Consider the following 14,378-nt stretch of genomic DNA (forward strand, 5'->3'; position numbering starts at 1 on the left):
TAATAATTATGTCTCTCACTCTGGTTGGTCATTGACATCTTAAGACATTTAACATTGTTGGTCCTTACAATATTATCGTATTGCAAAATTGTTCTCTTGGTTGTGCAAACCTAATTCTACATAATCTTATATAGGTCTTCCCAGGCTTCACAAACCTCTCCAATTTTTTTTATAGACCAATAATATTCCATTATTATATCACATACCATAATTACTTTCAGAGAATAGTTCCAAATTGCTTTCCAGAATGGCTGTAATAATTCAGTTTTATCAGCAGTGCAATAGTACAACTTTTTTCCCATGGTCCCCACAACACTTCTCATTTTTCTTTTTTGTCATGCTTCTTGGTAGATAGGTGTAAGGTGGAACATCAAAGCTGTTAATTTTGTATGTATCTAATTATTATTTATTTAGGACTCATTTTTATGTGGCTGTTGATAGTCTGGATATCTTCTTCTGAGAACTACCTGTTTATATTATTTGACCATTATCCATTAAGAATGGCTCTTATTCTTACAAATTTGAATAAATTCCCTATATATCTTTGCAATAATACTTTTATCAGAGACACTTATTCCTTTTTTTTGACAATTAACTGTCTACTTCTAGTTTTAGCAGCGTTTCTTTTGTTTGTAGATAAAAAACTTTTCCAATTTTATGTAATCAAAATTGCACATTTTATCATTTGTGATCCTCTCTATCATGTTTGAACATGAATTTATTTCCTTAGATCTGAAAGGAAAAATCTTTCTTGTCCATCTAAGTTATTTATAATATGACTTTTTAATTATATAACTAGGTTATGTATCCATTTTTTAAGTCGTCTAGATATAGGATGTTCTAAATTTATGCTGGAATGCTTTCCAGTGTTCCTATCTATTTTTGACTAATATTGAGTCACTACACCAGAAACTGTGTATTTCTATCAAACAACAGACTATTATGTTTATTTGCTTTAGTATATTTTGCACCTAATCTGTTCCACTGATTAACCTCTATTTTTCAACCAGTGCTAAATCATTTTTTAATGACTACTGTTTGGTAATACAACTTGAAATCTGGTATTAATAGACACCTTCCTTGATTCTTGACTTCTTCCTCTGTATGAATTTCATTATTACTTTTTCTAGTCTGTAAAATAGTTCTTTGGTAGTTTGATATGATACTGAAAAAGTAAATTAATTTAGATGGTAGTATCATTTTTATTATATTGGTTCTGCCCCTCTGGGAAAAGTAAAGAGTCCTCAAATTATTTCTCTGCCTTTCTATAAAGTGTTTTGTAATTATTTCATCTAATTCCTATGTGTATCTTGATAGATAAACTCTCAAGTCTTTTAAACATTCTCTACTTACTTACAGTGGAATTTCTCTATTTCTTCCTGTTGAGTTTTGTTGCTAATACAGAGAAATTCTGATGCTTCACATGGTTTTTTTATATCCTGTGACTATGGTGAAGTTATTGTTTATTTTAATGTTTTATTTTACTCTCTGGGATTCTCTGAATAAACCATCATATTATCTGCCAAAGCAATAATTTTGTTTATGCTTTAACTATGCTAATTACCTCAGTTTTGTTTTCTTATCATTGCTGTAGCCAGCATTTCTGTAACTACATCAAATAATAAGTTATAATAGAGATAATATTTTTTATTCTTGATCTTATTGTAAAAGTCTCTTAGTTTGTCCCAGTACATATAATGCTGTTGATCTTAGATAAATTGCTTACTTTATTCAGAAAAGGTCCACTTATTTTTATGTTGTATGTTGATTTAAAAAAAAAAGATTGCATGGTGTGTTTTGTCGAACATTTTCTGCATCTATTCACCTATTTTGTCCAAAGTGTGCTGTCCTTTGATGCTTTACTCATAGATATTTTGGAGTCATTCTCTTCTTCTGGGTCTTTCTCCTTATCATAGGAGGGTTTTATTTGTTGTTTGGTGGTTTTGTTTGTTTTAATTCATTATTCCAATCTTTCTCCTGAATTGGGACCTTGTATTAGGACCAGTCTCTGTAAACTTTGGAGGGGAATAGTGGGGCCTTTGGGGGTCATGTTTTGTACCCTCTGGAGTCCTAATGTTGCTCTCCCCGATATAAGATCTTAGATGCTGACTTAATTCAGGGTCCTGCAAATTTTCAGTGAAATTTCTCCCTCTCTTTCAAAAACTACAATTTCTCTGTGTTGGAAGCTTCAGAGTAGAAAGGAAAATTCTTAGAAAATTAGAGCTATAACTTAACCTATTCTTCCATAATTTCCCTCCCCTCATCTCTCCTCCATTAAAAAATGTACAAAATCTGATACAGATGGGGTTTCATAGTGTAGTTTGGTTCATGAAATAGGATCCAGTAAAATTGGACATGATATTTTTAAAAACACCTAAATATATGAGAAGTATGAAAAAGGTATGAAAATGATTCTACTTTAAGCTAGATTTTACAGTGTTACTACAATCTCTTCAAACATTAATTTTATAAAATCATAGCAAGTTTTTTGTCCTACTCACTAAAGTCATACTCGGATACTACATGATTGTATAGGAACTTTTATGCTCAGGCAGATCCTATGTAGCCAGAAAATCTGTGAGAATAAGAGCTAGGCAACAGAATCAACATAAATCTTCTGTTGATGATTTTTTTTGTTTGACTTTTGCCACAGTTTCTCATGAAGCCATTTAATAAGGCATAAAAGTGGACGCAATTTGTATTGGTAAAGACAGCGCATGCATAGAATTGTAGGTCTTGAAAGAATTTCTCATTCCATTTCATGCAACTGTCAACATTAAATATATGCAAAGTAATCCATAAAAGGAAGTACAAATTTCTGTAGATGTTGAAATATTTGTATGAAACATTAACAGTGGAGCTGGATGATATATTGGACCATGGCCTACATCAGGCACTTTGAAGCAGAAACTTGGACATACTAAGTCCCATACCACTTAAGAAAAACTTATTTATCTTATCACTTTCACTGAATTGCTGGAGAACAGAAGACCAAATATTGAAGTGAGAGGAATCAATTTGTTCATCTATTTACCACAGTAAATAATAATAAGAAGTATTTATGTAGTGGTTAATGTTTGAAAAATATATAGATTTTCTTACTTTTACCTCACAATAATCTTGTGACATCAGTGGGTCCATAGGCTTGTGACAGAATTTGAAACTAGATCAACCTGAAATCTAGCTATGTATCTACATCACACTGCCTCTAGAGAGCCCTGTCAAGTCACATGGTAGTAATCTTTTTAGCCAGGTATCTTTGATGGGGACAGGGATTGGAATAAGGACCTGTTATTGAATACAGAACTCTGAGATAAGAAAACTCCTATCAAGGTAGATAAGTACCTTTCCTGGAAATTCTAAGCAATTAGAGAGTTGCCTAGAGCACTGAAAAGTTATGTGACTTGCCAAGGGTTACAGTCAGAAGTAGGCCTTGAATCCCTGTTTTCTTGCCTTCCAGGCTGACTTGCTATGCACTGGGCCACTGGTACCAGATCTAAGCCCAAAATGCACCCCCCTCATCTCAGTTTCCCTGACATAACAAGCTAAGATACTAAAATCTTTAAACCAGTTACTTTCTGCCACAGGAATAGAAGAGTCACAACATCCTAAAGGGAAAAACTAAAAGAACTTCTGTGATTTGAACACACTTTATTTAACCAGGCAAATGTTTTAGGTATTCAATTAAATATTACTATGCTAGCTACACTTAATTGTTTCTTACTGAAGATAGAGTCAACATTCACCGTAGTAACAGTTTCATCATGCTAAAAACTATATACACACCTGCACTTTGAAAAATGTTTTTCTAGGACACTTTATCTACAGTACAATGATCATGAAGGACATATTATTACATCAGCAAACTGTACAAATGACACATAAAAATCAAGGGAGCCACCAACATACAATTTACATTAAAGAGATTCTTTGGGGAAGGGGATGCATAATCTTTACATTTGGCAGAGTTAATAAGATTTCCTTAAAAAAGTAGTAAAATTATATACATTTTAATAATGTCCCAAAGAGAAGGTCTTAAATAGCACAAATAATATTACAAAACTAAACACCCATATTGCCTACCAGGTTATGTCTATCTGATGTGAGTGAAATCGTATGCATTACTCTGAACATTTACCATAAAGCAATTGTATTTTCAATTCTGTACAGAGTGCTTGAACATTCATGGAAGTTTTTATCATCTGTAGACACTGATCCATGTCTTCTACTCTTACAGAGGAGAAATAATATTTCAACATTTAAATCTTCCTAGACAGTCAAAATACTTATAATAGAAGCAGCTTTGAAGACTATTTTGGAACAACATGAAAGTTGTATTAATTCAGTCTTAAAACAAATTCATATCCTAATTACTAATATCCTGTGTTCTGTGAGTACCTGCAATTTTTCAGGCCCAGCTGAGACCACCCTATTAATATATCATAATTTATGACTATTTAAATAATAAAGCTTATGCTTACATCCTGATCAATGATCAGATTCATTTTGGAAATGACTATGATCTTTGAACAGTTGTAACTTGGCAGTGCTTGGATAGGACCATTAGACCGTCTTTCTCTTTTGACTACCACTTATATTAATAGGTTTAGTGTCCTAGACATTACATGAGGTCTATAGTGAGGCCATTATTTGCATTTGGAAAAAAAATGAAGGAAAGAGGGGGTAAAAAAGAAACAAAGGAAAAACTAATGAGCTTTCAATAAATGTTTGTAGAGAAGAAAATTTCATGTTAGTCTTTTCTCCCTAATTATTATTCTGAGTGGAACCTTAATCATTAAACTTTCCCTAAAAAGTGCTTCTAACATAAATATGGAAGCTTAAGAATTTTTTTTTTCAACATTGTATAGCTACTGGATAGCTATTTCTAAAACCAGTGTATCTAACGTACTAACTTATTAACTCAGACCTTTAGAAATAATTAGATTAACTATAAATAGTACCATGGATAAAGATTAAACCTTTAAAATGCATGAAAATATTAAAAATCAGTTCTTATCAAGGATGAAGACTCTTTTACTTATTTTTTCATAAAGCTGTTTGGTAGAAGCATTTCTTTTTTTCTTCATTTCTCCTCAAAATGCATCCTTTGGCACCTTAAAAATGACTTACTTCTAAAATCAACTTTGCCACTCAGAACAGCACTGGCCAATCACAAAGAATAATTATGAGGAGATGTGCAACATTATCCTCATAAATGTCCATTGTCTGGGACAAACAAAGGAACAACTCAAAAAATCAGGCTGTTCTAGCTGGGAAGAAGGATGCCACCTTCACCTTCCTGTCCTGTTCTACCTCTTTACAATTCCTTTGGACAGCTCCCATCACAGAGCTTTATGATGCTGAAGACGTATTTATACTTTGGTTGCAAGCACGTATGTCATAGGGAATACATGTTCAAAGATTCACATAAGCAATATTAACATTCAATTTTTGGAACCTATTCAAAAATAATCAGTGTTTCACTTAAAGCACATAAATATTTTTCTTTATGTACTATTCATTTATTCATGCAACTTTCAATGTGTCTTTTACCAACTTAAAAAAAAAATCTACCATACAATGTATTTGTCAGTTTTTTTGCTCCATGTACTGAGTTACTTTTCAGTATAACTGAAAGTTGTAAACCTGGTATTTTTTTTCATATATAAAACCATAAAACAATTAGCAAATTATAATCATACTGCAGGGGGGAAAAAGTCAAAACATCGTGTCCCTGATCTGAACTGAAAAGTATCCTCGTTATAGGTCTGTAGGTAGCAAGTGGTTTTGGAAGGGAAGGTAAATAAAAGACATAAATTAGACTCTGGGTTAAGTTAAAAATGTATATGCACCGTGAGGACTGTGACATGCCTAGTGCTAGTCAGAATTTTTCAAAAAAAAAATGCATGCTTAAGTTCATTTACAATGCATTTTTCATGTTGGGGTAAAAGCTTTTCTCAGATATTCCAACAGATTCTTTGCTCAAAGTACGCTCTGGGAAGACAAATAAGAACCAACATACTGGGAGCATAAAGAAATAAAAATCAGCTGCACCAACAAGGGGGGAAAATTTATGATCCAGGTAACTGATTCCTCCTGTTTCTACTTTTGCGACTGTTGATGAGAGCCTTTAATTTGCCATAGTCCCCTCTCATCTTTTGTGATTCATCTACCTGTGGAGAAGCACTCTGCTGCCGGGTGTCTTTGCAATACTGATTAATCATCTGCATTTCTGAGTGGCTGAATGCCCCGACAAAGTCTTTCGGGTGGAATTGCAATGCCCGAACAGAGCTGGCCCAGGTCCAGGGAGACCACTTGTCAGTTACGAAGGCTACCATCTCTGAATCCAAGACCTTAAAGTTTATCTTGGCTATTGTTTGCTTAAAACTGTTTTCTGTTGCGATGCAGTGGTAGAGTCCTTGGTCAGAATCTTGGACAGCACGAATTAAAAGTCCTTGTTCGGTGGCAATGATTCTTTCATTGAGTTTGACCTAGAAAGCAACACATTTAAGAAAGTTCTCAAAGACTGAGATACAGCACATTCAGCTGACTGGTTTTATTTGCTATTTTTTCATTCCTTGGTTGAATATTGCTAATCTACAAAAATTTCATATACCATAGAAGCAAAAATTGTCATTGTCTTATCTCTTTCTAGTTCATTAGCCTAATGCACAAGGGTATAAGTCCTTTAAGAGGACAGTTAACATATTACAGGTCAGCTATTTTGAAACTGCTGCTTGTAACATGAAACAGGCTACTAAATAAAGTGTGGATGAAATAGAACAACTCCAACACCACTACTACAGAAATAATTAAAAAACCCTTTTTAATAAATCAGTATTTTTTTAGGGTAGAAATCATAAACAGCATTGATTTTCCTTGGCACTAGAATCAGATGTATTATACCTGAATTCAGTTCAAGGGTTTCTAACCTCTTCTATTACCCATTTTTAAAAGACAGACTCATTAATAAAATGATACATTATTAGTCTGTGTTCTGTTTTCTTTCAGTGCAATAGAATAGACAAATATTCAAAAGGCTGAGGACAACAATAAAACTGTATTTCACTCACAAATATGATAATAATCCAGTGAATAAGAAAGATTTGCAAATATAGGAGAATTTTGAAATTATAATTCTAGTTATACCTAAAACTAAAAGCACTAAACATAAACTGAAATTTATTTTTTCTGGAAATCATTGTGTGTGTGTGTGTGTGTGTGTGTGTGTGTGTGTGTGTGTGTGTGCGCGCGCGCGTGCGTGCAGGGGGAGGGTTACTTTCACAATGAAAAGCAAAATTCTAAATACTTATTAAATTTATCCTTCACTTACCATTTACTTATCATCAATGAATTATATATAATAAGTATTATCTATTTGGCTTCTGTCTATAGATCAATCCATCTAAATATCTGATCCCTGGGAACGAATGTAGACATGTGAGCATGTTCCTGTATGCATACTTTGGACCAGACCTGTGATTTTGGTGGTATAGAGCAGAAGTCTCCAAATATTTTTGTCTATCCCCTATCTTTACTAAAAAAGTTTTAAACATGTACCCCCAATGTGCATGTATTTACTTATTTATACCTTATATGAATGTACTAATACTTCTGTACATTATAAAAATACAAAATAAAAAAATGATTTTCAGATGAAATAATATTTGATCCTAAGAGTTACCTGGGACACCGAGAGGTTAAGTTACTTGCAAAGAGTCATATGGCTATTATGTGTCAGAGGCAGAGCTTGAAGTTAGATCTTCTTGACTCCTAGGCTAACTCTAACACTTGAAAATGGCAAGGTGATTTTAGTTTTACTTTGCACAGTGATTCTTAATATTCATTTAAGGAATAACCTTATGTGGCTGGGTTACTCTGGGACTTCTCTCAAGTTTCCACCATGCCCCTGGAAACAACTTATTGGGCAAACCTCATCATCACACAAGATCCCATAAGCTTGATGATCCACCTCATCATTACCCAATTCCCCTCTGCCTGGAGGGCAGAGTGATGAACTCCAAAACCTCCATTTGAGGAGGCAATTTGGTTCATATGCATCATTTCTAACTTGGTTACACCGCTCTGTGGCTTCTCTACTGTGTTTTGCCTCAGGTACCTTCCCTCAATTCCACCCTTCCACACCTCAACTTTCAGCTTCTTTTCATATGTTGTCTTCCCCCATTAGATTGTAAGATCACAGAAGGTGGCGATTTTTAAAAAAATATTTTATATCTCCAATTACACAGTACCAGGCACATAGTAGGTGTTTTATAAATATTTGACTGTTGAATGAAAGAATCCAATCAATAAAATGTAATCTTTTTGATGTCAGAGACCCTTCTTATTTTTACTTTCTTTTTTTGTCTTTGTCTTCCTAGAGCTCATGTGGTATACACATAGCAGGCTTGTAAATGCTTATAAATTAACATTATTGAATGAATAAAAACCATTGGTTTCAGATATTGTAGTCAGTAGTATCTTAGAGTTTCTCTCTCTAGAGGCATCTCCAATGACAGTAAGAGGGTACTTTGCTGAAGGAATGTACAAAAAGGCAATAAAAAAAAAAGAAAGGTAAGATTGATAAGAGCAAGGATTAGAAGCAGATGGAAATAAGAGTGGGATGTTTGTTGAAGGTAAATTTTATTTGAGAAGTCAGTAAGGAGCTACTCCCAATTTAAATGACCTTATGATATAAGAAGAAATAAAAGAAAGGTAGTTTTTAGAGTATGGTCTTGGAATGAACTAAGAGAGAACACTGATTGATACGACTATGAGACAGACATACTTCTCAAAATATTTCAGATAAGGACTTTTTTTTTTTGGTTAATGGGTATAGGGAGGGAGAGAGAGCGAGTAGCCTTTCCTCTACTTAACTCCCCTCTCCACACACACCCCAAAGTGTTTTACAACTTTGTGTCTCTGGGGGCCTGCTCCGGGTCATAGTATAGTTAAGGTAAAATATATGGGTAAGGGAAAATTGTAAAGAATTTGAAGTGAGTGAATGTGAAATTAATGAGAGACTGGAGTTCAAGAAACATTTAAATCCTCTTTTAGTCAGTCTGAAAAGCAATTAAGAAGCACAGTTATAAAAGACTCATTCTTTCAGGTAAAATACAGTTTAGCATTGATTTAGAAGTTTACACATTTAAAACATCACACATTAGAAATTAATTATTCCTCCAAAGAAGATGTGAGGAACTACTTGGATTTTCTAAATGACACTTAGTAGCTCAGGGTGAGGCCAGTTGAACGTTTTCAGTCTTACAACATTGAGATGAAATACAAATAGTATTTTCTTCAAAGCATAAAGCAAATTATTTTAACTATAATCCTTCAAACTGAATCCCTATAGTTTTACATTTAAAGTAGTCAGGGCCACCAGGTGTAGAATATTGCTTCCATGATCAGATGATATATGGATAGCTATTTGGTTTCCTTATGTATTTTCCTTTGTTATAACAGATGGCTTGTGATGGGAATTATTGGAATCTGACTGCAGTATTAAAAGGGGTAGGAAAGAAGGTAACAATTAAATATTTAAAAAGAAATAAATTCATCGTGGAAAGGAAAACAATAGAGCCTCACTAAATGAAATAAGCAGAAATATTAAGGCACTACATGTTCCTGTAGTATTTCTAAAGCAGAAAAATCAAGAACATTAGGCCACAGATTAAATTTATGAAATACCCTCATTGGAATTTTAATTCAAATGTCTGCAATAAGTAATCCTGAACATTTTTAAAACATTCATCATAAATCATAGAAAATTCTATACTGAGTATCCATTTACTATCGTATATATAATCTGTTACTAAAGAAGAAAGGATTTATTTATTCATTTTACTGAGTCTCTGGCTTTGTGTAATCATGTTTATGTGAAGTAACCTTTCTCCCTCACTCAGAAATTCTTCAAATATTATGGCCAGGGAGTTGCCAAATTCTCTAAGCTCTATGGAGCAGGGGCACATTAGTGTGCCCAAAGTCTGAGCTCGATGGGCCACAAATTGTATAGAAGTTGCAACCACATGGGAATGTAGGAGTCCCTGGAATCTCCCATATCGTGCCACAATTTCTCAAGGCAAAGAGCAATTCTGTGCAATGAACAAAAACAAATCCATAAAAATTTGGGAACCACTGAGATAATCTGTGATAAGGAGGTAAGGACTACCTATCACGTTGCAAGATAAACACAAACTCCATGAAAATTCACAAAATAGATAAAACAAAATTGGAGAAGGTGCAGAAAGATTCTTGGACACCATGGCAAAATGTGTGCTAGGATTTTGAACATGCCATGTAGACAATCAAAAGAAAACAGGAAGAACAGGAGACACTTTCTTCAATTCCACTGATTCCTAGTTAACTTAAGAAGTTGCAAAAACGAAACAAAAAAACCTGATAAGTCCAATAGCTAGAGTCTTCCTCCAGGCTCTGACTTTCTTAAATCTTTTTACAAGTAATAAGTATATTTCAAACTACACAAAGGATTAATTATGATTATTTTTTTCCATTTTTGAGGACAACCTGATATCAATATTTTATAATTCATTATTTACATTATAAAGCCCACTGTCATTTTTTTTAACCTTTTTCCCCTCACATCACTGACTTCTGAAACAACTCTTTCTGTACTTCAGCATAAAATCAACTTTCTTTTGTAAGAAATGAGAGGGGTTTTTTTCTTTCTATGTAAGTGAATAAAGGCAATGTTTCCATAATCCAATCCCTATAACCTGAAGCTGAAACAGGGTGGCAAGGGAGACTGAGAATATGACAGTTGTAAAGTGTTGTTTTGCCACAAAATGTCATAGTTTTCACTAATTTCTTGCTGATAAGTTCAAACTTTAAAAAATGGTCAAGTCCTCTTTACCTTCCCCACCATATTAAAGTGCTGTGGTATAAGCATTTAGCCTATGGACTTGCACATATACTGTTTCTTTTCCATATGGAGCCTCACATCAATGCCACACCCTGAAGGCCAACACTCTTGTTCCAATAACTTCATGATGGAGGGGAGTAGTCAGAGAGATTATCTAATTAGTCCATCAGCTTTTAAGGCTTCTGATTTTAAAGAACTTGGCACCTGTCATGATGAAGGTATAAAAGGATGGTCATATGCAGTACTTAGCTGGTTTGATTTGAAGGCAAGCTGACCCACTGGGTGATTTAAGGCCCTTTCACTAGCATTGATTGATTGCTACTGAATTGCATCACTCACCTCTTTCCTTCTGTCTTTGTCTTTCTGTAACAGCCATTTGATAGATGCCTGTGGAGACTTGGGAGTGCACTCAAGGAAAGTGGTGTTATTTTTTACTCCATACTGAATAATCTCAGCTGCATTTCTATATGCTGTGAAGCAAAAGAATAGAGGTATTTAGAACCTCTTTTTTTTTTCCTGTGTCCTACATTTCAAAAGGCAAGTTTATTCTTAAAATTAAGATCCATTACAGACCCACTTCTTTCATAAAAGTAGCTGACCAAGTAATTTCACACATGCAAAGCCATTAACAATGGTATCTTCTTTTTTTTTTGTCCTTGGTTACAATGGTAAAATTACCCACAAGTCCTGAAAATGTTATTTTGTGGAAGATTTTTTATGGAATGATATTTTGTGGAAGGTTCCATATTCAGTACTCTGGCAAATATTTCATTAATTAACTTCTTTTTCAAGTGTCATATTGTATGCAACAATCTTGAGTTACCATTTATTTTTAACCTGCAGTTTTCATGTGTGAACATTCAACTGAATGCTCTGGATTGCTGTGGTAACAAGACAATCTATCTATTTGGTTTCTATCACCTTAATGTCATGACCAGACCACAAAAGTATTAGATATTTTAAAAAATCAAGATACTATATTTTAAAAGTTGTTTTAAAATACTAGTAGAGAAAAAAATGGCATTCAGGCTAAAAGAGAAAGAAACTGACTTAATCAGCTATTATGCCAGTCCAAATTTATTCAATAAAAAACAAGCCAAATTAGAGCGGTAGAAAGGAATACAAAGACAAGCTTTATTGAATAGAGCCAAATTCCCTGAAGTACAAAAACCATAGGGGGAAAATATCTACAGTCCTACATTAACATAAATTAATTGAAAATAATAATGTTATGATAATATTACACATATATTTCCTAAAAAATACTTGAAATGACAGTTTAACATACTCTTGTTTGAAAATGACTTATTTGCATTTTATGACATGACATCATAAAACCACTTGACTAATAGATTATAGTCAAAGGTAAGTTATCTTCTCTTTACATGAATGTTTTTCAGTTAACATACCTTTTAGATTGAATCCTCTGCATTGTGTCATTGGATTCCCATGTCTCACATCTTGTCTGCGACTCCGCCTGAGGGTTTAAAGGTATTTAAAAGAATGAATAATACTAATATTGCCCATGGTATTTAATTTTATTTCAAGTGGTACCACTATCATTTGGTTACATAACAGCATGTAGTAGTAAGGGAAAGAACAATGTAGTTAAAGTCAGATTTTGTGACTCATTTGGCCACATATCAGCCATATGAAGGGATGAGATACCTTAAACTTTCTGAGCTTCATTTTTCTTATCTGAGAAATGGAGCTAACAATACCTACTCTAACTTACCTCAGCAGTGTGGTAATGACAATCATGTGAGATGATGTGCTTGAGAGCACTTGGTAAAGCATCATGTAAATGTATGCTGTAATTATTGCTAACAATTTAAAAAATGGCAGTAATACACTATGAACCATAAGCTGAATGGGACCTTAAGGGATCCCATATACACTGTTTATTTACTAGAAGGACCCAATCCAATCTATCCCATTAAACTGAAAATGTATCTTGTATACACTATAATACTAAATTAAAGCAATAATGATAATTTAACAAAAATGAAAATAGCTAAAATGTATAAAGTACTTATGTGCCAGGCAGTATAATTCAATTGTATAAACATTTGTTAAGAATGTAGTATGTGGGGGCAGCTAGGTGGCGCAGTGGATAGAGCACCAGCCTTGAAGTCAGGAGGACCTGAGTTCAAATCTGGACTCAGACCAAACACTTGACACTTACTAGCTGTGTGACCCTGGGCAAGTCACTTAACCCCAATTACCTACAAATAAATGTATTATGTGTAAGGAATTGTGGTAAGGGGAAGATCGAAGACTTAAAAATAGAGATACCCATACCCTCTATAATTTGTTTAATTTTTTTAAATGGTCCTTAGTCTTCCTTATGTGTTGCCTAAAATATTATATTTCAGCTTTAACACACTTCTCTATTTTGCTTTTAGATTTTGTGAAAATAACTAATCTTTTTTTTAGTACCACCAAGTATAAACTCTATGTATGGGCACTGAACCTACTAAACTCAAAACCGTTATAGACATAACATAGGGAAAAATAACCACTTGTGTCACTGATATATCGTAAGATAGAGTGCAGACTCCTTGAGGACAGGGATCATTTCATTTTTGTCTTTGTATCCCTAAAGCCTAGCATAGTGCTTGGCACATAGTAGGCTCTTAATAAAATAATCTATCAGTTTCCCAAACTGATTCATCCAAAATTGTCAAGTACCATAAATTCAAAAGATGTGTGTGTACATAGACACACTAGCATTTCCCTTTTTCTGAATCATTTTAATAGTAAAGAATAATCTTCCATTCTAAATCTTGTTGTTAAAAGGATAAACCAATATAACACTGTCATATAATTTCTAAATTTAGGTTGTAGAGCAATCACCTTCCTGAATAAAATTACATAAATTGTATTTAAATACAAAGATAAATATTAAATAATAGAACAAACTGGAAATTAGCTTATAGCTATTTTCAAAGTAATTTAATTTACATATCACTCCCAACATTTTACTACTTGCATGACATGAGTTTATCTCGCTCTTATTACCAGAGTGCTAAGCTCAAAAGATATCTCTGGTTTTTAATTAATTTACTCAACTGGATCTATGATTTCATCATATGAGCATTCTCTTCAATGATGCAAATTACAACCCATTCATGCCTGCCCATCTTATACTACTTTTGGCCATGTTCTATCATAAGATTACCTCAGGGCTTAACAGGCTGGGGAATCTTCCTTATATTATTCTGACATTTCAAGTTTCGAGTAGATAAATTGGGCTATCTGCCTTTTATCCCTTGTTCTTATCACATGGCCTACCCATCATTTTTGCTCAGAAATTTCTCTGCTATTGTCTTTAATTCCTGTTCTTTGAATGAATAAACAAAGAAGTGAAAAGGCATTTATTACATACTTATTACGTGCTAGTCACTGTGCTAAGAATTTATTTGTAACTTGATGCGGCGCACATCAAACCCACCATGTGCCTCTTCCTTGCTCTTAGTTTGAAATTCATTGGCAA

At 33.6% G+C, this 14,378-nt stretch overlaps 1 protein-coding gene across 2 annotated transcripts in view; it reads right to left on the reverse strand.

Moving 5' to 3' along the window:
• Positions 1–3,631: 3,631 nt before the first annotated feature.
• Positions 3,632–14,378, reverse strand: part of SEMA3C (semaphorin 3C) — a 189,383-nt gene continuing 178,636 nt past the window's right edge. For both annotated transcript variants that reach the window (XM_020984473.2, XM_020984474.2), the window contains exons 16-18: positions 12,292–12,359; positions 11,222–11,352; positions 3,632–6,491 (exon numbers count right to left, since the gene is read on the reverse strand). In XM_020984473.2, the coding sequence (XP_020840132.1) occupies positions 6,072–6,491; positions 11,222–11,352; positions 12,292–12,359 (619 nt within the window). In that variant the 3' untranslated portion in view covers positions 3,632–6,071. The remainder of the gene's footprint in view (positions 6,492–11,221; positions 11,353–12,291; positions 12,360–14,378) is intronic.

The sequence above is a fragment of the Phascolarctos cinereus genome, unplaced genomic scaffold (genome assembly GCF_003287225.1).
Source record: "Phascolarctos cinereus isolate Bilbo 61053 unplaced genomic scaffold, phaCin_HiC Scaffold_1;HRSCAF=81, whole genome shotgun sequence".
Lineage (NCBI taxonomy): Eukaryota > Metazoa > Chordata > Mammalia > Diprotodontia > Phascolarctidae > Phascolarctos > Phascolarctos cinereus.